The following is a 23,896-nucleotide window of genomic DNA, read 5'->3' as shown; positions in this document are numbered from 1 at the left end:
GGGATAGTTGACACCCACCCAAGAGGACAGATGGAACTTTAAAGTTTCATCTGAAAACCAGCACTTCCAACAATGCAACACTACCTCAGTGCTGTCATGATGAGATATTTGAAGGGTGGCACGGTGGCACAGTGGTTAGCACTGCCGCCTCACAGCGCCAAAGACCTGAGTTTGATGCCTAGCTTGGGTCACTGTCTGTGCAGAGTCTGCACGTTCTCCCCGTGTCTGCATGGGTTTCCTCCAGGTACTCCGGTTTCCTCCCACAGTCCAAAGATGTGCGGGTTAGCCATGCTAAATTGCCCCTTAGTGTCAGGGGTAATAGCTAGGATAAATGCATGGGGTTATAGGGATAGGGCCTGGTTGGGATTGTAGTCAGTGCAGACTCGATGGGCCGAATGGCCTCCTTCTGCACTGGAGGATTCTATGAATTGAGGGGTGTTAGTTTTGGGGACAGAGTCTCCTCCATTCCAGTCCAACCCCCAGACCATTGAGAAGGTCCAACAGGATGCACTCAAATACCAGTTATTGGAGACCGTTTACATTGCTGCTCCTGAATGGGGAGGTTTAGGCCACTCACCAGCATTTCCCTACGGGCATCCACGCTAAATCTCCATCCATGAATTAATCACCAGCAGCATAGCTCGAGGTCTCAGTGCCATTAAACTATTCCTGCAACGCTCAGAGGGAGTTTGGCTCCGACCTCTAGTGCATGAAAGATTCAATGATTGTGGGGGAAAGCAAACACGTAACAGTTTACCTGTAACACATTCTGAACAGCTAGGGAAGATGCATTACGGAAATTTGATAATCCTCCACTGTATGTTAAGTGGGATACCAGGAAAAGATTAATTGTTCTTTAGTTCTGGGCTCTGAAAATGTACAAGTACTGTTTAATTCATTAAATATTTGAAATGTAACACCTTAGGAGGCAAGCTTATTAAAATTTAATGATTTTACAGTTACATCCTTATGACTTAAACAAACAAAGTCCTGGAGGCAGATTATTGCAACAAATTAAAACTGCAGTCAGCATACAAAGCAAGCAATTTAAATATTGCTGCAAAGAGTCACGTTGCTCATGACAACACCTCATAGAATCCCTACAGTGCAGAAGGAGGCCATTGGGCCCATCGAGTCTGCACCGACAACAATCCCATCCAGGCCCTATCCCCGCAATCCCTACATATTTTCCCCCACTGATTCCTCTAACCTACACATCCCAGGACACTAAGGGGCAATTTAGAATGGCCAATCAGCCTAACCCGCATATCTTTGGACTGTAGGAGGAAACCCACGCAGACACGGGGGAGAAGTGCAAACTCCAAATAGTGACTCCAAGCTGGAAATTGAACTCTGGAGCCCCGAGGCAGCAATGCTAACCACTCTGCCGCCCAGTGTTTGGTAACATTCAAGCTCTGTGCTCCGGGTTTGTACACAACTCAACCCAACCTGTTAAGATGATCTGATTCTTAATTAAAGAGTTAAGGCCGGGAGGGGGATTGGTAGCACGGCTCTCTTCACTTTCCACCTCTTGGTCGATCTCAAGAGGATTTTAAAAAGAAAAGTTGCTAACCAATTTAGTGGTTAACTGTTTAAGTGCTGTGACTATAAAAGAAACAGAAGTTTTCTTGAAAGTTTGAAAAGAAAAGCAAAGTTTGTTTATTGTACTTTCCTGATACGTCAACATTATTTTTCTAAAGGTGTGCGAACGCACACACGCAAACACACTCTGCATCAAGACAAATCTGACTAGTCACGCAGGGTACACTTGCCAGTTCATGGTCTTTCATAGGATTTGTACAGTGCAGAAGAGGCCATTCGGCCATCGAGTCTGCACTGACTCACTGACAGAGCATCTTAACTAGGCCCCTGCCCTATCCTCGTGACCCCACACATTTCCCATGGCCAATCCATCTAACATTAAGAGGCAATTTCCCATGGTCAACCTACCTAACCTGCACATCTTTCGGCTGAGAGAGAAAATCAAAGCACCTGGAAGAAATGCACACAGACTCAAGGAGAATGTGCAATCTCCATACAGTCATCCAAGGCCGGAATTGAACCCAGGTCCCTGAGCTGCGAGGCAGCAGTACTAACCACTGTACCACCGGGCCACTCAAGGTCTTTCTGCCTACTTGCGCTGAAAATCATTGGCTCTGTACTCATGTGACAGAACGGCCAAACCTGACCAATGACCAAGAGACCACAACACATAGGAGCAGAATTAGGCCACTCAGCCCATCAACTTTGCTCCACCATTCAATCATGGCTGATATTTTTCTCATCCCCATTCTTCTGCTTTTTCCCTATAACCTCCGATCCCCTTATTAATCAAGAACCTATCTATCTCTGTCTTAAAGACACTCAATGACCTGGCCTCCACAGCCTTCTGCAGTAAAGAGTTCCACAGATTCACCACTCTGGCTGAAGAAATTCCTCCTCGTCTCTGTTTTAAAGGATCGTCCCTTTAGCCTGTTCCCAAACATGGTCATAATGAACTAATTTCAGGTCCATTATTTAAAGCAATTAGATAAATGTTTTAGTGAGGTACTCTTCGGCTAGGGTGTATTGTCCAGTGATTGAATTTAATGGCTTGGTCCTCATCCCTCTGAATTCAGATGTCATCTGAATTTCTTGGGAGTAGATCAGGAAATGGCAATTCGCATTCCTTTAAGCTTATTGTCCTAGGTGGGCTACCCCCATTTCTGTTCTTTGCAAATGCCCGACTATTTTGAGTCTCCAGCCTTTTAAAGATATTGTGGCTTCAAGCCCACTCAATAAACAAGCCATTTTTTGATATAAAACAGGATTTTGGAACCGAAGTGACAATTACAATCAACCATGTGGCAAAATAAGACATCATACATACGAGGTAACAGTCCTGGAACTCCTCAGGACACGGTTCCAATTGTTACTCCAACCCCAGGTTAACATGTAGGGTTCTGTCTGGATGTCCTGTACATTTTAGAAGATGTGAGTATGACTCATGAACAAATTCTGGTCAACTTACAGCCAGCTGTTGCTGCAGATCTTTGATTTGAATCTGAAGGGCCTCCATCTGCTGGCTTGGTCTCTTTGGGTTATTGGCAGAGTACGAGAGTTGCGACAGGCCATTCAAAGCCTGTTTTAGCCTCTCCACGTCATTCAACAGCTCAGTTATCTATGAAAGGGAAGAACAGAGTTTACAGTTTTGTCATTTTGTGTATACCAAGGGTTCTGATCACGAGGCAGAGGGGAAGAGAGAGAGGTAGAACCAAATACAATTGAAAACCTTTGGATTTATTCAAATCTCTGGAATGGGAGTTGGGAAAACAAGGACTAAATTGCCAATAAGGTTAGGTTTAACAAGCTTTCCCTTTAAATTGCAAAGATGCGTTAGTGATTATTTATCAAAACTCGTTGCATTCTGGGGTAGTGCCGGTTGATTGGAAAACGGCTAATGTTACGCCGCTGTTTAAAAAAGGAAGGAGACAAAAGGCGGGTAACTATAGGCCGGTCAGCTTAACGTCTGTAGTAGGGAAAATGCTGGAATCCATTATTAAAGAGGAGATAGCAGGGCATCTGGATAGAAATGGTTCGATCAATCAGACGCAGCATGGATTCATGAGGGGAAAGTCGTGCTTGACGAACATGTTGGATTTTTATGAAGATGTGACTAGGGCGGTCGATGGAGGAGAACCGGTGGATGCGGTGTTTTTGGATTTCCAAAAGGCGTTTGATAAGGTGCCCCATAAAAGGCTGCTGAAGAAGATTAGGGCACACGGAGTTGGGGGTAGTGTGTTAAAGTGGATTGGGGACTGGCTATCCGACAGGAAGCAAAGAGTCGGAATAAATGGGTGTTTTTCCGGTTGGAGGAAGGTAACTAGTGGCGTGCCGCAGGGATCGGTACTCGGGCCGCAACTGTTTACCATTTATATAGATGATCTGGAGGAGGGGACGGAGTGTAGGGTAATGAAGTTTGCAGACGACACAAAGATAAGTGGAAAAGTGAATCGTGTGGAGGACGGAGAAGATCTGCAGAGAGATTTGGACAGGCTGAGTGAGTGGGCGAGGATGTGGCAAATGGAGTATAACGTTGAGAAATGCGAGGTTATACACTTTGGAGGAAATAATAACAAATGGGATTACTATCTCAATGGAAACAAATTAAAACATGCTACCGTGCAAAGGGACCTGGGGGTCCTTGTGCATGAGACGCAAAAGCCCAGTCTGCAGGTACAACAGGTGATCAAGAAGGCAAATGGGATGTTGGCCTATATTGCGAAGGGGATAGAATATAAAAGCAGGGATGTCTTGATGCACCTGTACAGGGCATTGGTGAGGCCGCAGCTGGAATACTGTGTGCAGTATTGGTCCCCTTATATGAGGAAGGATATATTGGCATTGGTGGGAGTGCAGAGAAGGTTCACCAGGTTGATACCGGAGATGAGGGGTTTGGATTATGAGGAGAGGCTGAGGAGATTGGGTTTGTACTCGTTGGAGTTTAGAAGGATGAGGGGGGATCTTATGGAGACTTATAAGATAATGCGGGGGCTGGATAGGGTGGAGGCGGAGAGATTCTTTCCACTTAGTAAGGAAGTTAAAACTAGAGGACACAGCCTCAAAATAAAGGGGGGTCGGTTTAAGACAGAGTTGAGGAGGAACTTCTTCTCCCAGAGGGTGGTGAATCTCTGGAATTCTCTGCCCACTGAGGTGGTGGAGGCTACCTCGCTGAATATGTTTAAAGCGCGGATGGATGGATTCCTGATCGGTAAGGGAATTAAGGGTTATGGGGATCAGGCGGGTAAGTGGTACTGATCCACGTCAGATCAGCCATGATCTTATTGAATGGCGGGGCAGGCTCGAGGGGCTAGATGGCCTACTTCTGCTCCTATTTCTTATGTTCTTATGTTCTTATGTGCAAGTAATGCTAACCAATTAAAATACCTTGGAAACCAATTGTAAAAGTTATTCCTGGCCACATCCAAAAGACATACTGGTTAAATGCATTGACCATGCTAAATTCGCCCTCAGTGTACCCGAACAGGTGCCGGAGTGTGGCAACTAGGGGATTTTCACAGTAACTTCATTGTAGTGTGAATGTAAGCCCGCTTGTGACAATAATAAAAATAAAGTTAAAATAAATTTAACTCGTTCAGAAATGACAATTACAAGGGGGGGCAAGTTCAAGGTAAGGGGGTGGAGGGGGGAGGGGGGGTGGGGGGAGCTCAGTAGAGATGTGCAGGGAAGTTTGTTTTACACAGAGGGTGGTAGGGACCTGCAATGCATTGCCAAGTGAAGTGATTGAAGCAGATACATTAGCGACATTTAAGACTTATCTAGATAGGCACATGAACAGGCGGGGTGTAGAGGGATGCAAGCTGTGGGTCTAGACAGGACAACGTGATCGGTGCAGGTTTGGTGGGCAGAAGGGCCTGTTCTTGTGCTGTACTGTTCTTTATACTCTTTCTCCCCCCCCCCCCTGCTTTATTCCCCAGATATCTTAGCTACTCGAAACCACACATATTGCCTCTTTAGGTAAAAGAGAATCTTGCTGAGCACCTCAACATCTTCCTTGGCTAAGCATTATCATCACACAGACAATCAACAGACCAGCTCCCATACACTCACTCCATACACAACAGCACCAATCATTTCAGGCAGCTGAAACTCCTTCCCTTCACAGGTCAGTCAATAATCTAAAAGCAAAATATTGCAGATGCTGGAATTGGAAACAAAAACAGAAGCCATTGGAAATGCTCTGATAAAGAGTCATCCAGACTCGAAACATTGGTTCTATTCTCTCTCCACAGATGCCCTCAGACCTGCAGAGATTTTCCAGCGTTTTCTGTTTTTGTTTTGGATAACCTTGTAGGTTATCGACCATTTTCTTGCAGCATTCCAAATCAACAATCTGGTCTCCAACTATTCCCAAAGCTTCAGTCATTTTATTTTGGTAATGTTAATACTTTTGTGAAGCATGACCTGAAAACAGGCAAAGTTTGTCAGCTTAGGAGGAACAAAGATAAATAGAATTTACAGTAAGAAGTCTCACAACACCAAGTTAAAGTCCAACAGATTTATTTGGAATCAAGAGCTTTCGGAGCGCTGCTCCTTCATCAGGTGATGCTCATGATTCCAAACAAACCTGTTGGACTTTAACCTAATGTTGAGATTTCTTACTGTGCCCACCCCAGTCCAACGCCGGCATCTCCACATCAGAATTTACAGGACAAAAGGGTTCATTGATCCAACTGGTCTCTGCTACCATTTATGCCCCACATGAGCTTCATCCCACTCTATCCACTTCATCCCATCTTATCAACATATCCTTCCATTTCCTTCTCCCTCATGATTATCTAGTTTCCCTTAGTTTAAGTGTATCTATTCACCTGAACCAAATGGTAACAAGATCCACATTCTCACATTGATTAAAGAAGTTCTTAATTGTTTATTGGTTTTTGTCGCAACTATATTATGTCTATGGCCGCCAGTGTTGGACTCCCCCAAATGGAAGCGTCTTGCTTAAACATTAAAACTGCTGATGGTCAAGGAGGAACTCCCACCCTCCCACGGTGCCCAAACATTAATGCAAGCACTCTAATGCCAGGAGTATAGTGAATAAACAACTAGCTAAAGGAGGAGAGGGCTTGGGAGATGTTAGTAGCGCTTCAACAAACCGGGTCCAGATAAAGGCTGGCATAAAGACACTTTGCCTGAATGCACGAAGCATTCGAAACAAAGTAAATGAGTTGATGGCACAAATCCATACAAATGAATATGATCTAGTGTCCATCACAGAAACGTGGTTGCAGGGTGACCGGGACTGGGAACTGAATATACGGGGTTATCAGGCATTTAGGAAGGATAGACAGGTAGAAAAAGGAGGTGGGGTAGCTTTGTTAATAAAGGATAATATCAGGACGGTAGTGAGAGACGACATAGGCTCTAAGGAGCAAAGCGTGGAATCGTTGTGGGTGGAGATAAGGAATAGTAGGGGGAGAAAGACACTGGTAGGCGTGGTCTATAGGCCCCCAAATAATAACTTAGAGGTGGGGAGGGCTATAAACAAGCAAATAATGGATGCGTGCAAAAGTGGAACGGCAATAATCATGGGGGATTTTAACCTACATATTGATTGGTCGACTCAAATTGGACGTGGAGGGCTTGAGGAAGAGTTCTTGGAATGCTGTCGGAATTGTTTCATTGAACAGTATGTTACAGAACCTATGAGAGAGCGAGCTATCTTGGATCTGGTTCTGTGCAATGAGACAGGTAGGATTAAGGATCTTCTTGTGAAGGATCCTCTTGGGATGAGTGATCATAATATGGTGGAATTTCTGATACAGATGGAGGGTGAGAAAGTAGGGTCCCAAACCAGTGTCCTCTGCTTGAACAGAGGGGAATACGATAGGATGAGGGTGGAATTGGCTAATGTAGACTGGGCGAGCAGACTGGTAGGTAGGACAGCTGAGGAACAGTGGAGGATTTTTAAGGAGATTTTTTAAAGTACTCAGCAAAAATATATTCCGGTGATAAGGAAGGACTGTAAGAAAAAGGATAACCGGACGTGGATAACGAAGGAAATAAAGGAGAGTATTAAAATAAAATCAGATGCGTACAGAGTGGCCAAAAATAGTGGAGAATTAGTGGATTGGGAAAGCTTTAAAGAAAAACAAAGAACGACTAAGAAAGCGATTAAGAAAGGAAAGATAGATTATGAAACTAAACTAGCTCAAAATATAAAAAATGATAGTAAAAGTTTTTACAAGTATATAAAAAGGAATAGAGTGGCTAGAGTGAATGTTGGACCCTTGGAAGATGAGAGGGGGGATTTAATAGTGGAAAACGAGGAAATGGCTGAGACTTTAAATAAGTTCTTTGTGTCGGTCTTCACGGTGGAAGACACAAAAATAGTTTGCCGAATATTAGAGATCGAGAGTTGGTGGGAGGGGAGGTCCTTAATACAATTACTGTTACTAAGGAGGTGGTGCTTGGTAGACTAATAGGACTGAAGGTAGACAAGTCCCCGGGCCCGGATGGAATGCATCCCAGGGTACTGAAAGAAATGGCTGAGGTAATAGCAGATGCGTTAGTAGTAATTTATCAAAATTCGCTGGACTCTGGGGTAGTGCCGGCTGACTGGAAAACAGCTACTGTTACGCCGCTGTTTAAAAAAGGAAGTAGACAAAAGGCGGGTAACTACAGGCCGGTTAGCTTAACGTCCGTAGTTGGGAAGATGCTAGAGTCCATTATTAAAGAGGAAATAACAGAGCACCTGAATAAGAATGGTTCGATCAAGCAGTCGCAGCATGGATTCATGAAGGGAAAGTCGTGTTTGACGAATCTACTGGACTTTTATGAAGATGTCACTAGTGCGGTTGACAGAGGGGAACCGGTGGATGTGGTGTTTTTAGATTTCCAGAAGGCGTTCGATAAGGTGCCTCACAAAAGGTTGCTGCAGAAGATTGGGGTACACAGAGTTAGTGGTAAGGTGTTGGCGTGGATTGGGGATTGGCTATCTAACAGGAAGCAGAGAGTTGGGATAAATGGGTGCTTTTCTGGTTGGCAGTTGGTGACCAGTGGCGTGCCGCAGGGATCGGTGCTGGGGCCTCAATTGTTTACCATTTACATAAATGATCTGGAGGAGGGGACTGAATCTAGGGTATTCAAGTTTGCTGATGACACGAAGGTGAGTGGGAAAGCGAATTGCGTGGAGGACACGGAAAGTCTGCAGAGAGATTTGGATAGGCTGAGCGAGTGGGCGAGGATCTGGCAGATGGAATATAACGTTAGCAAATGTGAGGTTATCCACTTTGGAAGAAATAATAGTAAATTGGAGTATTATTTAAATGGAGAAAAATTACATCGTGCGACTGTGCAGAGGGACCTGGGGGTCCTTGTGCACGAATCGCAAAAACTCAGTCTGCAGGTGCAGCAGGTGATCAAGAAGGCCAATGGAATGTTGGCCTTTATCGCGAGGGGGATAGAATATAAAAGCAGGGAGGTCTTGCTGCAACTGTACAAGGCACTGGTGAGGCCGCAACTGGAGTACTGTGTGCAGTTTTGGTCCCCTTATTTGCGAAAGGATATATTGGCCTTGGAGGGAGTGCAGAGAAGGTTCACCAGGTTGATACCGGAGATGAGGGGTGTAGCTTATGAGGAGAGATTAAACAGATTGGGTCTGTACTCGTTGGAGTTTAGAAGGATGAGGGGTGATCTTATAGAGACATATAAGATAATGAAGGGGCTGGATAGGGTAGAGGTGGAGAGATTCTTTCCACTTAGAAGGGAAACCAGAACTAGAGGGCACAGCCTCAAAATAAGAGGGGGCCGGTTCAGAACAGAGTTGAGGGGGAACTTCTTCTCTCAGAGGGTAGTGAATCTCTGGAATTCTCTGCCCATTGAAGTGGTGGAGGCTTCCTCGTTGAATATGTTTAAATCACGGGTAGATAGTTTTCTGATCGATAAGGGAATTAGGGGATATGGGGAGCAGGCGGGTAAGTGGAACTGATTCGCTTCAGATCAGCCATGATCTTGTTGAATGGCGGGGCAGGCTCGAAGGGCCAGATGGCCTACTCCTGCTCCTATTTCTTATGTTCTTATGTTCTTATCATTCTTTTTACTCTACCTTGTTATCCTTAGCCTCAATTTGTTTGGCAGATTCCTGAATACTTTTCTGCAGGTCACAGATCGTTACCATGGATTCATCGTATTTATTTTTCAGCTCCTTTATTTCTTGTTCAAAGCTGAAGGATCTCGATTGAAAAGTCTCCTTTTCGCCTTTTGCCGAGAGCTCTTTCTCCTTGGCACGTAACACTTCAGTACACATTTGCTCCTCTTTCTCTCTCAACTCCGCCAAGTCTTTGTTTAACGAATTTACCTGAGCCTCCAGGGAGCTCTTTACAGTTTCGTGTTCTGATAAATCCGACGCTTCTCTCTCTTTCAGTTCTGTAATTGTCCTACTCATGGCTTCGGTGTCCGTTTGCAACTTGGAAAGCTCAGCGACTTTTCCTTTCAACTCCTCCTCTTTCTCATTCAGCAAGTTCTTCAGCCTAACAATATCCATTTCCATCTTCTCTTTCAACTGGGTATGTTGCAGAAGCGGCAGACAACTTTTCTTCTGATTGTCTAATTGGAGCTGCAGGCTTTCTACTTTTTGCTGCTCCTGTAGACAAGAATCCTTCACCTTCTCTTTTTCCTCCTGAAGTTCCAAAATGTTGTCGTTCAGTGATGTTTTCAGCATCTCAAACTCTTCAACAGGAATGTACTGTGACCGTATTCTCTCTTTCAATGCCTGGATATCCAATTGCAGCCTGGCACTTTCCTCCCGTGATCTTTCACTTTGCAGTTCAACATCTTCATACTTCCTCATCACTTTTTCCACATGCTCATCCTTTTCACTCATACCATTAACAAACTTGCTTTCCATTTCTTCGTATATATGTTTGGAAACGTAATGTTTTTCTAAATTTTCTTCCAATTGTCCAATTGCTTTCTTCAGCTCCTCAGTATCTTTCTTGTACCTCTCGGCTTCTCCCTGGAATATAGAACATTGCTGAGTTCTCTCTGCCAACTGGCTCTTCAGTTCGTTCAAAGTGACACCAAGTTCATTTTGCTTCTCTTCGTAATTTCTCACAGGAACAAACTGCGACTTGAGGGATTCTTGTAGCGTATGAAGCTCATTCAACAAGTTTTCCTTTTCCTTGTGAAGCTCGGTTGTTTCTTCTTGAGTTTTCTTGTAATTCAACAGAGTCTGATTGGCTTTGTTCTGCTGTTCCTCCATTCTGCTGTTCAAGGTGGTCTTCATTTCTTCATGCTGCTGAAGGGGGATATACTCTTTCTGCATTTGATCTTGAAGGATAATTAGTTGTTCCTTCAACTGTTTATTTTCTTGTTCAGCTCTTGCCATCTCACCCTGTACTTCACTGCATTGCTTTGTTGCTACTGATAGTTCCACCGCAGCTTTTTCTGAAGTAGTATTCAACATCTTTTTTAACTCCTCATGTTTTTTCAGAGGCACGTATTGATTAGTCAGAGAGTCTTTCAAGGTAGCGATTTCTTCGAGTACATTTTCTGCCTGCTGTTGTGCCTGGCTGTACTTCTGGTTGAGTTCTTCCAACTCCCTCTTCGATTTGCCAACAATGGAATTCAGAGTTGTTATTTCTTCCTTGTGCTTTTCAGGAGACACGTATTGAGTTTGCACATGATTCAGATTTTCGCTTAGAGCATTCTTCTCAACATTCAACTTTTCTGTTTCTTTCAAAGCCTCCTTGTAACTTTGTGACACCTCCGAAATCTGTTTGTTCAGATCTTGAACAGTTTGGTTCATTGAGGACTTTAGTTTATCATGTATTTTCAAAGGCACGTACTCTGCTTGGATCTTGTGTTTCAAGTCTCCCAATTCGGTTTTGATATGATCATTTTCCTGTTGAATCGCTTCATTTTCTTTTTGCAGGTGTTGCTGCATGTGTGTTATATTAGAGAGCTTTCCACTCTGATTGTCAAAGGAACTCTTTAACAACTGATACTGCTCAACCTTCACACATGCGGCTACCTGAGCCTGCTCACTCTCCAGACTTTTCTGCAGTTGGACAACTTCCTTCTGAGCTCTTTCATACTTATCCCTCTCTGCTACCACCTGTTTCTCCTTCTCTTCCAAACTATTGATGAATGAATTCCTCATATTCTCAAACTCTTCAGCTGGGACACACTGCACTATCTTCTTTTTCATGCTCTTCAGTTCACTTTCCATTCCAATCGCCTTTCTCTCTGCTTCTTGCTTCTTTTGCTCCGATGTTGTTAAAGACTCCTGAAGCCCCCTCACCTGCTCCTTGTATCTGTCCACTTCCTTAGCGTCCACCGATTCCCGTATTGATAAAACACCAAGTTTTATCTGGTTTTGCAGCCTCTCCACCTCTGCCAAAGCTTCCTCGTGCTTCGATTTCACATCCCTCAGCTGATTTTTTAGTTCCTCCACCACGCGGTTGTTTCCTGCAGACCCCTGTTTCGAGAGGTGGTCTTTGAGCGCATTGACATGGGCTTGCAGGAGCTTCACCTTGCCTTCCGACTCAAACATTCGTTTTTGAACCTCACTTAAAGCATCCTCCAGCTGCTTTATCTGCTCTTCCGATTCCAGCTTCACGCGGTCGCATTCATCTTTCAAAACTTCACAATGTTTATTCCTTCCTGATAACTCCATCTGGAGGCTGACTATCTCTTTCCTCGCCACCTCGAACCTTTTTCTCGTCATCTCCAAATCCTTCCTCAAATGCTCATCAGCATCAAACGCACTTTGACCCGGTAGTAAAACCTCACTCGATCCGACTGCCAGTTTGGAAGAATGCTGAAAGAAAAAAAGAATTGAAATTATCATTACTAAACACAATAAATCAAACTAAACTTTGTAAGAGACGAGTTGATCGGTTTTCATCTGCAATAATTACTGAAGTGGTACCATGAATCTGAAGTTCTTATTTTAAAAAATTAGAAGCCTTTCCTTCGCAATAAACAGCTCACCAACAAAATAGTAATTTCGGAGAATCTGATTTTGGCTAGATCTGTGATCACAAAACAAAAGAGCAAGTTTTTTTTTGGAAAGGAGCATTTTATAACCTACTGACTTGTATTAACGTCTCAATTATGCGTGTCCTAAAATGGAACGTTGGTGTCAGTAAGCTCCTTCAGCTCCACATCACCCCCAGGCCTGAAATGGAATTCCTTTGCCGCAGACTCCAGTCTCTTGGACACCTCTCCTCTTCCTTCTCTCCCACCATTGGCAATCATTCTTTTAGTCCATCGGATCCAATGCTCTGGACAGTTTCTTCCCTGATGTCTTTACCTCCATCATTTTCTCGGACTAATATCTCACTTGAAACCCAACTCAAGTATTTTTGGCCAGTCCTTCTTTGCTCTTGTGAAGCACCTCAAGACAGCTTATCTAGAAAGTACGCCTGGCTGTAGAAATGTGCAACTTAATGGCAGAACATCAGCTACTAACCTCCACACTCTACTCACTATTTTTGTGAGAATGTAGGGCGCTTAAGCCTAGGAAACAGAACGAAGATGAACACAGGAAATTTCCGAATGCAAAGTAACAAAAATTTGATGTTTTTCCAATGTCCTGTTTTCTTTCAGACAAACCAGAGGTCATTGAGTGTCTTTAAGACAGAGATAGAAAGGTTCTTGATTAATAAGGGGATCAGGGGTTATGGGGAAGAGGCAAGAGAATGGGGATGAGAAAAATATCAGTCATGATGGACTTCAACCCGGATAAGTGTGTAGTGATCCATTTTGGCAGATCCAATGGGATGAAGCAGCAGTATAATATGAAGGGTACCATTCTTAGCAGTGTAGAGGATCAGAAGGACCTTGGGGTCCGGGTCCATAGGACTCTTAAATCGGCCTCGCAGGTGGAGGATGCGGTCAAGAAGGCGTACTAGCCTTCATTAATCGAGGGATTGAGTTTAGGAGTCGGGAGATAATGCTGCAGCTTTATAGGACCCTGGTTAGACCCCACTTGGAGTACTGCGCGCAGTTCTGGTCACCTCATTACAGGAAAGATGTTGAAGCCATTGAAAGGGTGCAGAGGAGATTTACAAGGATGTTGCCTGGATTGGGGGGCATGCCTTATGAGGATAGGTTGAGGGAGCTTGGTCTCTTCTCCCTGGAGAGACGAAGGATGAGAGGTGACCTGATAGAGGTTTACAAGATGTTGAGAGGTCTGGATAGGGTAGACTCTCAGAGGCTATTTCCAAGGGCTGAAATGGTTGCTACGAGAGGACACAGGTTTAAGGTGCTGGGGGGTAGGTACAGAGGAGATGTCAGGGGTAAGTTTTTCACTCAGAGGGTGGTGGGTGAGTGGAATCGGCTGACGTCAGTGGTGGTGGAGGCAAACTCGTTGGGGTCTTTTAAGAGACTTCTGGATGAGTACATGGGATTTAATGGGATTGAGGGCTATAGATAGGCCTAGAGGTAGGGATATGATCAGCGCAACTTGTGGGCCGAAGGGCCTGTTTGTGCTGTGGCTTTCTATGTTCTATGATTGAATAGCGGAGCAGACTCGATGGGCCGAGTGGCTTAATTCTGCTCCTATATCTTATGGTCTTTAATATTTGGACACAACTAAAAGGCATTTACCCCCAAGTCATTAGTGCTGACTGTAAGCACATTTATCACAGCACTGGGGTCAAATGCCAGAGGTCACAAGTGAATTAGGACCGAGGAGGAAATTGCAGTAGTCAATTTTTATCCCAAAAGATAACAAACGATTCAGTAATAAAGTAAGGATGGGCGTCAAAGTGAATCAGCCATGATCAAGATGAATGGGGGAGCAGGCTCGAAGGGCCGAATGGCCTCCTCCCGTTTCCAGTTTCTATGATTCAAGAAGCATTTTGTGCATTTGTAGAAAAGGAAGCAATATCAAGACAAGGCAGGTGGCTGGAAGAGATGAGCTTGTTGCGTTTACTGACTTTAAAAATCTCCATGTTTGATGTATAGCAAAAAGAAATATCTTCGTAGATTACTCTAGTTTCAAGTTAAGTTTGAAACATTGAGCGTTATTAGCACATTGTTTAGTATTTATATAATCTAGAACATGCGATTCCTTCAGCTTTAGTAAGTGGGGTCATTAATATCTCATTACGGATTGGCTTTTGAAATCAGCCTGAGCTCATCTTTATTCCCTTTTCAGATTCTTCCAAGATGAGGAAACATCTCCAGAATATAAACCACCCTCAAAATCAACAGCAAAGCAATCCCTAACATGTCTAAATTTAACCTCACACGGCTTTCTGCTTCAAACTAAACAGGAAAGTTACAAACACCATTGATTCCCTTGGAGATAACTCAGTCAACCAAATATCTCTCAGATCCTGAAGGGTAAACACTTGTAGCGAGAGAACTGTACGTGTTGAGGAAACAAAAAGCAACAAGGAATGCTCATGTACTCTAATGAGCAGAGCAAGAAACTAGATTGAAAGAGATTAACTGTTATGCAAATCCATCGTGGAGAATGCTGTAGTGTTCCCCAAGCTCTGCACCATTCCCAAAAAAAAAAAATTAATTCAACAAAAACCTATTTCAAACAGCAGAACTATTGCCTTGCCAGCCCAACATAGAGAGAGATTAAACCCTGGTTGCTTGTACCCTGATAAGGGCTGTGTCTGAATCAGTGTTTATTTCCTTCAGTCCTGCACTAAAGTGTCAGCTTAAATTCCCGTGCCCAAATCCAACAATGGAGTGTGAACTCACAAACTACTGACTCCAACCAAGACAAATAAAATAAATTGTGCCAGTTCAAAAAATTCAGGTTAATTCCCCATGGATTTCACTGGAGGGTGCTGGAAGTGATCATGATCAGCCATTGTCTAGTGCAAGGTGGGAATGATGCGAAGCCCGCTGTGCACATCTTCATAATTTATTGTTGAGACCAATTTAATGTTTGGGAGGCTTGAACAGAATCCATAAAGTGAAATGAAAATAAAATATTGACACCTACGAGCAATTTATTTTAGTTATCCCAAAGTATTCGCTAATGAGTTCTGAGCACATCATGTACCAACGGACTCAAAAACAGCTTCTTCCCTGCTGCCATCAGACTTCTGAATGGACCTACCTCGCACGAAGTTGATCTTTCTCTACACTGCACTCTCTCCTTTCCTTCCCTATGAACGGTATGCTGTGTCTGGATAGCGCGCAAGAAACAAGACTTTTCACTGTACACTAATACATGTGACAACTCAAATCAAAGTAAAGTAAAGTTTATTTATTAGTCACAAGTAAAGCTTACATTAACACTGCAATGAAGTTACTGTGAAATTCCCCTTGTCGCCACACTCCGGCGCCTGTTCGGGTCAATGCACCTAACCAGCACGTCTTTCAGAATGTGGGAGGAAACCCACGCAGACACGGGGAGAACGTGCAGACTCCACACAGACAGTGACCCAAGCCAGGAATTGAACCCGGGTCTCTGGCACTGTGAGGCAGCAGTGCTAACCACTGTGCCGCCCCGGTAGAAATAGATCACTTGGCCCCAGCATACCCTCTGATTCTATCTTTTACTCTTGTTCTACATTCTTAAAACTGTACTCTGCAACCTCTCAATTCCTTCTCTATGAACGGCGTACTTTGTATAGTGCGCAAGAGACGATACTTTTCACGGTATACTAATACATGTGACAATAATAAATCAAATATCAAAAGGAGGCAAACAGGCCAAGCTGCAAAACCTGGGCATGTTCTAATTTCGACAATCTTAGGGATCAACTTTATGAGCATTTCTTTCTCCTACCTTTTAAAGTTCATCCAGAAAATCTACAGCTCAAACCCCTACGGCGCAACATCATTGCATTAACCATTAAAATCATTCTGGGATTAATGACCACCTTTCTCCATTCATATTCAACATCTTCTTCAGTAAATCCTACAAAACTGTCCCCACCAGAAACAAAGGCAGAACTAATGCTGCATCACAACTTTGTGAAATGGAAGATACTTATGACAGTACATCATTACACATTTGCCACTATAAATTATTCACATACACAAGTCAAAAAAGCATTTACCTGCAACTCGGAGCCAGGGATGTTGGCCTGCTTAAGAACCATTTCTTCCTTCACTATTTTTTTAATATAGGAAATGAAACACAAAACAAGTGCTTAATCCAATGATCCAATGTCCATAAAGCCATTTTCTTCATTAGCTCAAAATCACCTCCCGAATATTCTGTTAAATGTACAGCTTTTCTTTTTGAATGATACCACGCAATTTAAAGCACACCCAAGATTAAACAATAAGCTTGTACCATGAGGAAACAACATGATTCGCAATGCACTTCATTAGCCCAGGCAGAATTGCGAAAATTCATAACGTATTTTCTTCAACGAAAAAAAAAACTGAAGCAAAAGTGGCCGTTGGGCAGCAAATTAATTCAGAGGGAATTGGGATTCTGCAGCGGATTGGAGCTTGAATCTGGGCTCAAATTTAACCCAGTTACAAGGGACTAAAGTCTATATTGTCTGCTGGGCTTGAGGGACTTGTATTTAAACAATGCCTTTAATGCACTGTAACAGGTAAAGTCACTTCAGGAGCGTTACCAAACAAAATCTGATAGGCCAAAAGGCAAACATTTACGATTAGAAAAACAGAAGCAACATGTAGAATCATAGTGTTATAGAATCACCGAATCCCAGTGGTGCAGGAGGAGGCCATTTGGCTCATCGATCCTGCACTAAGGGGCAATTTAGCATGACCAATCAACCCAACCTGCACATCTTTGGACTATGCGAGGAAACCCACACAGACACGGGGAAAACGTGCAGACTCCACACAGACAGTGACCCAAGGCTGGAATCAAATCCAGGTCCCTGGTGCTGTGAGGCAGCAGAGCTAACATGTAACAAAGAGGTTTTTTTACACATAATGAGTGGCTAGAATTTGGAATGCAATTCCTGATAGGGTGTTGGAAACAGATTCAATAAGCTTTCGAATGGTGTTCAGGAAATTACTTGAATGAATTGAGGGATATGGAGAAGAGCCTTGGAGGGAGTCTAACTGGGTTGCCCGTCAGAAGAGCCTGTGCACCGAATGGCTTTCTTCTCTGCTGTATTATTCTATTCCATACCTCCTTCAACATTCATTGCAATGACTCACTTGAGAACTCATAAGGGAAGATTTTAGCTCAGAGAAAAAAGGATGAGTGTGCAGTGAGGGGTTGCACTTTTGAAGTGGGAGTTTAGGTGCATCACTGGGGCATTGTAAAATGTTTGTTCTGCACCAAGGAGTTTTCAATAGCCGCACCGGAAACCTAAAATGGGGGAAATAGACCATTCTTGGACACTAAACATCCTGGATCCCTTTACAATAAAAAGCATTTTAAATCGATGCAACATAAATAATACAAATTGAAACCACTGATCTACTTCAAAAAGGTGTTTGAAATAGAAGACCAGAAAACATTAATGCCCTTTCTGAATTTGGACACATCAAAGACTAGCTGACAGGTAATAAACTCCAGAGACATTCTCTCATTATTCCAGTCCATTCATGTCCCAGCAATTCAACAGAGAGAGCGTAGGATAATGCTGAACATATCAAGAAACACAAAAATTAAAATGCACTTAAATCAATCTCAGCAGCAACTGGGAAACTTAATCAATTAAAAAGATGAGGTTAGCTGAAATTACAGGTACAATAACCTAAGCACAGTCAAGATTGCTTTACAGACCAATTAACGCAAAATACAAAAAAATCATTTTGGAATGTAACAAAGACCTGAATTTAATGGCCTGTCAGGGGTAAACCCACTCAGTAGGCCCAGAAACAGTCACAAAATGCACGTCCAGTTGTGAGCAGCCCCGGAACATGATTTCATTCACCGGCTAGCCAGTTGAGGGCAGCAATGTGAACCGTGCACTGGGAAAGGTTTAGCCCTGCCGGGGAGGTCAGGTGCCAAGAAGAGAGAGGGTGAGGACTGGCACTGTTAATGGGGACAGTCGATATAGAGCTGCCTCGGACAACCACAGACCTAGAGTCATAAAGGTTTACAACATGGAATCAGGCCCTTTGGCCCAACTTTCCATGCCGCCCTTTTTTTCTTAAACCCCTAAGCTAGTCCTAATTGCCCACGTTTGGCACATAGCTCTCTATACCCATCTTACCCATATAACTGTCTAAACGCTTTTTAAAAGACAAAATTGTACACCTCTACAATTACCTCTGGCAGCCTGTGCCCGACACCTTGTGTGAAAAAACTGCCCTCTGGACCCTTTTATATTTCTCCCCTCTCCCCTTAAACTTTTGCTCTCTAGTTTTAGACTCCTCTACCTTTGGGAAAAGCTGTTGACTATCTAGCTGATCTGTGCCCCTCATTATTTGATAGACATCTATCAGATCACCCCTCAGCCTTCTACACTCCAGAGAAAAATGACCCAGTCTATCCAGCCTCTCCATATAACTCAAACCATCAAGCCCCGGTAGCATCCTAGTAAATCTTTTCTGCACTCTTTCTAGTTTAATAATATCCTTTCTGTAATAGGGTGACCAGAACCTGTAAAAAAACTGTGATGGAAAAACATTGTGCAGTGTCGAGGCAGCACATTCAAATACAAACCTCAGTCCCCAGACACCTATTTCAGCCCAGTCAGTCCCACCCACCCTGGATTGAGGTTGCAGCAGAAACGTAAAGGCCGTCTGGCCATTCGGCCCACTCGCCAAGTGTAAATGCTGGTGGGCCATGTTAAATTGCGTTCAATTGGCCCCTCAGTGGGCTAAATCTGTTTGATTGGTGGCAGGTACGCACCGGCCGAGATATCACACAAGTGTGCAATGGCGTCAAAACGTGCACCATCTTCTCGTGCGACATCACACGTTTCCAGGTTGGGCATGCCAGAGCAATGCAAACCTAGAAATCACAGAAACCCTACAGTGCAGGAGGAGGCCATTTGGCCCATCGAGTCTGCACCAACAACAATCCCATTCCAGGCCCTGTCCCTACAACCCCACACAGTTACCCTGCTAATCCCTCTAACCTATACATCCCGGGACACTAAGGGGCAATTTAGTATGGCCAATCAACCTAACCCCACACATCTTTGGACTGTGGGAGGAAGCCGGAGCACCCAAAGGAAACCCGCGCAGACGCAGGGAGAACGTGCAAACTCCACACAGACAGTGACCTAAGGCGGGAATCGAACCCAGGTCCCTGGCGCTGTGAGGCAGCAGTGCTAAGCACTGTGCCACCCAAAACTTCTGGCCAAAGTTTTGAAATATTGCTACTACTCAATATTAACACTCATCATTAACCCTTCATAACTCCGATACCAATAAAATATTAGCACATTATTGCAACCAAAGAGCCAAAATGCTAACACAAAACCAAAAAAAAAAAGTGCTGACACAATGATCCAAAATAAAGACAGAAGTACGGAGTCGCTCAGGTAACATCTATGGAGCAGAAAAAAAGTTAAAATTTCAGGTTAATGACCTTTCATCAGATATACTTTTTCTTGACCTGCGGACTATTTCCAGCAGTTTCTGTTACTAAACACGAAGTTAAGAACATTAAACTCCAAAGGAGGGCAGGGTTTTACAAAGCGTTCTCCAAGGCGGCCTTCACGACACACGACAAAGGAGAATCCAAAGAGCTTCTACAAATACATAAAGGGCAAAAGAATAACAAGGGAGAGAGTAGGGCCTCTTGAGGATCAAAAAGGTAATCTATGTGCAGATCCACAAGAGATGTGTGAGATCCTAAATGGATATTTCTCATCAGTATTTACTGTTGAGAAAAGCATGGATGTTAGGAAACTTGGGGAAATAAATAGTGATGTCTTGAGGAGTGTACATATTACAAAGGTGGTGGTGCTGGAAGTCTTAAAGCGCATCAAGGTAAATAAATCCCCGGGACCTGAAGAAGTGTATCCCAGGACATTGTGGGTGGCTAGGGAGGAAATTGCGGGTCCCCTAGCCGAGATATTTGAATCATCGATAGCCACGGGTGAGGTGCCTGAATATTGGAGTGTGGCAAATGTTGTGCCTTTGTTTAAAAAGGGCTGCAGGGAAAAGCCTGAGAACTACAGGCCAGTGAGCCTCACATCTGTGGTGGACAAATTGTTGGAAGGTATTTTGAGACACAGGATCTACAGACATTTCGAGACGCAAGTACTGATTAGGGACAGTCAGCATAGCTTTGTGAGTGGAAAATCATGTCTCACAAATTTGATTGAGTTTTTTGAAGGGGTAACCAAGAAGGTAGATGAGGGCAGTGCAGTTGATGTTGTATTCATGGACTTTAGCAAGGCCTTTGACAAGGTACCGCATGGTAGGTTGTTGCACAAGGTTAAACCTCACAGGATCCAGGGGGAGGTATCTAAATGGATACAAAATTGGCTTCGGGGTGGTTGTAGAGAATTGTTTTTCAAACTGGAGGCCTGTGACCAACGGTGTGCCTCAGGGATTAGTGCTGGGTCCACTGTTATTTGTCATTTATATTAATGATTTGGATGAGAATATAGGAGGCATGGTTAGTAAGTTTGCAGATGACACTAAGATTGGTGGCATAGTGGACAGTGAAGAAAGTTATCTCCAATTGCAATGGGATCTTGATCAATTGGGCCAGTGGGCTGACAAATGGCAGATGGAGTCTAATTTAGACAAATGCAAGGTGATGCAATTTGGTAGATTGAACCAGGGCAGGACTTACTCAGTTAATGGTAGGGCGTTGGGGAGAGTTACAGAACAAAGAGATCTAGGGGTACATGTTCATAGCTCCTTGAAAGTGGAGTCACAGGTGGACAGAGTGGTGAAGGCGGCATTCGGCATGCTTGGTTTCATCGGTCAGAACATTGAATACAGGAGTTGGAATGTCTTGTTGAAGTTGTACAAGACATTGGTAAGGCCACACTTGGAATACTGTGTGCAATTCTGGTCACCCTATTCTAGAAAGGATATTATTAAACTAGAAAGAGTGCAGAAAAGATTTACTAGGATGCTACCAGGACTTGATGGATTGAGTTATAAAGAGAGGTTGGATAGACTGGGTCTTTTTTCTCTGGAGCGTAGGAGGCCGAGAGGTGATCTTATAGAAGTCTATAAAATAATGAGGGGCATAGATCAGATAGATAATTATCTTTTCCCAAAGGTAGGGGAGTCTAAAACTAGAGGGCATAGGTTTAAGGTGAGAGATACAAAAGTGTCTTTTTTCACACAGAGGGTGGTGAGTGTCTGGAACAAGCTGCCAGAGATAGTAGTAGAGGTGGGTACAATTTTGTCTTTTAAAAAGCATTTAGATAGTTACATGGGTACAATGGGTATAGAGGGATAAGCTTAGGGGTTTTAAAAAAAAAGGGCGGCACGGACATTTTGGGTCAAAGGGCCTGTTTCCATGCTGTAAACCTCTATGACTCTATGGCAATGCAGAATCGCTGAGCAGAAACTGATAGCCACATGAGGACGGCCTCAACCGGGATCTTGGGTTCATGTCACACTATCTGTAACCCCCACGACTTGCCTGGGCTTGCAAAATCTCACTAACTGTCCTGGCTGGAGACGATACACATCTCTTTAACCTGTGCTTAACCCTCTCTCCACTCACGTTGTCTGTACCTTTAAGACTTGATTACCTGTAAAGACTCGCATTCCAACCATTATTTTGTAAATTGAGTTTGTGTCTTTATATGCCCTGTTTGTGAACACAACTCCCACTCATCTGATGAAGGGGCAGCGCTCCGAAAGCTTGTGCTACCAAATAAACCTATTGGCCTTTAACCTGGTGTTGAGAGACTTCTTACAGGGTTTTACAAACAGAGATTTTCAGATATTCATATCATGCCCCAGAACACGTTTAAGAATCACTCACTCACGTACATCATTTTCACATTTACATATTGAAGAATGGCACCCTAAGCTAAACCAAGTAAGCTATGCAAATCAATTCAGATTTATCCCTGCAGATTTGTCTATGTCACTGTGTCATCCAACATTGCATCGTTTTGCTGGCTATTCTCAAATGTTAAAATCCTGACTGCAGCAGGATGATGTACAGTCATGATCCATAGACCAGCGGAAAACAAATATTTGTTCTCACCTTTCTTCATTGGGACTCCAGCACACATCTGCTCATACAAATGCCCGGTCTACAATAAACCAAACACAAAGTTTCATTTATCATTACATGAAAGAGGATCCTCCAATGATTCAACATAACACCATGCATTTGTATGGCAACTTGAATGCAATTAAAAAACCCCCAAGATGCCTCACAGGAACATTGCTTTAACGTGTCATATTCTACTTTACAAAGATTTGGTCAAAGTGGTTGCTCTTAATGAACAATTTCAAAGAGGAGAGAGAGATGGAAAGGTGGTGGGGTTGGGGAGGGGAGTCCCAGAGCCTAGGTTCCAGGCAGCTGAAGATGCAATGGTCAATGTTGGAGCGTTTAAAATCAGGGATACACAAGGGGTTGGAATAGGGGGAGGACCGCAATTCAAAGTTTTTTTTATAAAAGTTAAAGTTAATTTATTAGTGTCACAAGTTAGCTTACATTAAAACTGCAATGATGTTACTGTGAAAATTCCCTAGTCACCACACTCTGGCACCTGTTCGGGTACACGGAGGGAGAATTTAGCATGGCCAATGCACCCAACCAGCACGTCTTTCAGACTGTGCGAGGAAACCGACCCAGACACGGGGTGAATGTGCAGACACTGCACAGAGCGAGACCCAAGTCACAAATTGAACCTGGGTCCCTGGCACTGTGAGGCAGCAGTGCTAACCACTCTACCGCCCTGCGGGTTTAAACGGTTGAGGAGGAGGTTACAGAGATAGGGAAAGGTGTGGCCATGGAGGGACTTGAACTCAAGGATGAGAATTTTTTTTTTTTAAATCGAGGCATTGCATAACTGGGAGCCACTGTCGGTCAGCAATGACAGAGGTGATGGGTGACCGGGACAAGGGCAGCAGAGTTTTGATGAGCTCAAGTTTAAGTAGGATGGAAGATGGGACACTAACCGGGTGCGTATTACAATAATTTGAAACAATATCACCCAGTCTAGTTTAAGCCAGATAGCCCCAAGAGTTAACAAGTGCCATGTTACCCATCTCAGTCAGGACAGCAAGTTCCTGCAGCTTATTAGGACCAAGTGCCACCTGTCAGAAATTGAACGCGTGTCCGTCAGCAAGACCACCAGTTATTCAACACAAATTGGCACTAAATTGGCAGAATCACTCGGAAAAACTGGCGCACAAAAAAAAAGGGGAAAAGTCAGCAGGAGAGAGAGAATTCTTATTTTGAGAAGCTGGGCTTAGGGCACATCTCTACTACAGTATGTTATACTGATTTTGGCAAATGCTGCACTTTACCAGACAGGGAAAAATGATTTTTTTTTTGGGCGGCACAGTGGTTAGCTCTGCTGCCTCT

The 23,896-nt window shown here is 43.7% G+C and overlaps 1 protein-coding gene across 8 annotated transcripts in view; it reads right to left on the bottom strand.

Annotated features, from left to right (window-relative positions):
* Window positions 1-23,896, bottom strand: part of LOC144511170 (uveal autoantigen with coiled-coil domains and ankyrin repeats protein-like) — a 207,827-nt gene that overhangs the window by 8,345 nt on the left and 175,586 nt on the right. For all 8 annotated transcript variants that reach the window (XM_078241200.1, XM_078241201.1, XM_078241205.1 and 5 more), the window contains 4 exons: window positions 22,565-22,613; window positions 16,545-16,597; window positions 9,611-12,325; window positions 3,011-3,160 (listed from right to left, as the gene is read on the bottom strand). In XM_078241200.1, coding sequence (XP_078097326.1) covers window positions 3,011-3,160; window positions 9,611-12,325; window positions 16,545-16,597; window positions 22,565-22,613 — 2,967 coding nt within the window. The remainder of the gene's footprint in view (window positions 1-3,010; window positions 3,161-9,610; window positions 12,326-16,544; window positions 16,598-22,564; window positions 22,614-23,896) is intronic.

Source organism: Mustelus asterias, chromosome 24 (assembly GCF_964213995.1).
Source record: "Mustelus asterias chromosome 24, sMusAst1.hap1.1, whole genome shotgun sequence".
Lineage (NCBI taxonomy): Eukaryota > Metazoa > Chordata > Chondrichthyes > Carcharhiniformes > Triakidae > Mustelus > Mustelus asterias.
The sequence above is the reverse complement of the archived record's forward strand: the minus strand, read 5'-3'. Positions and strand labels throughout refer to the sequence as shown.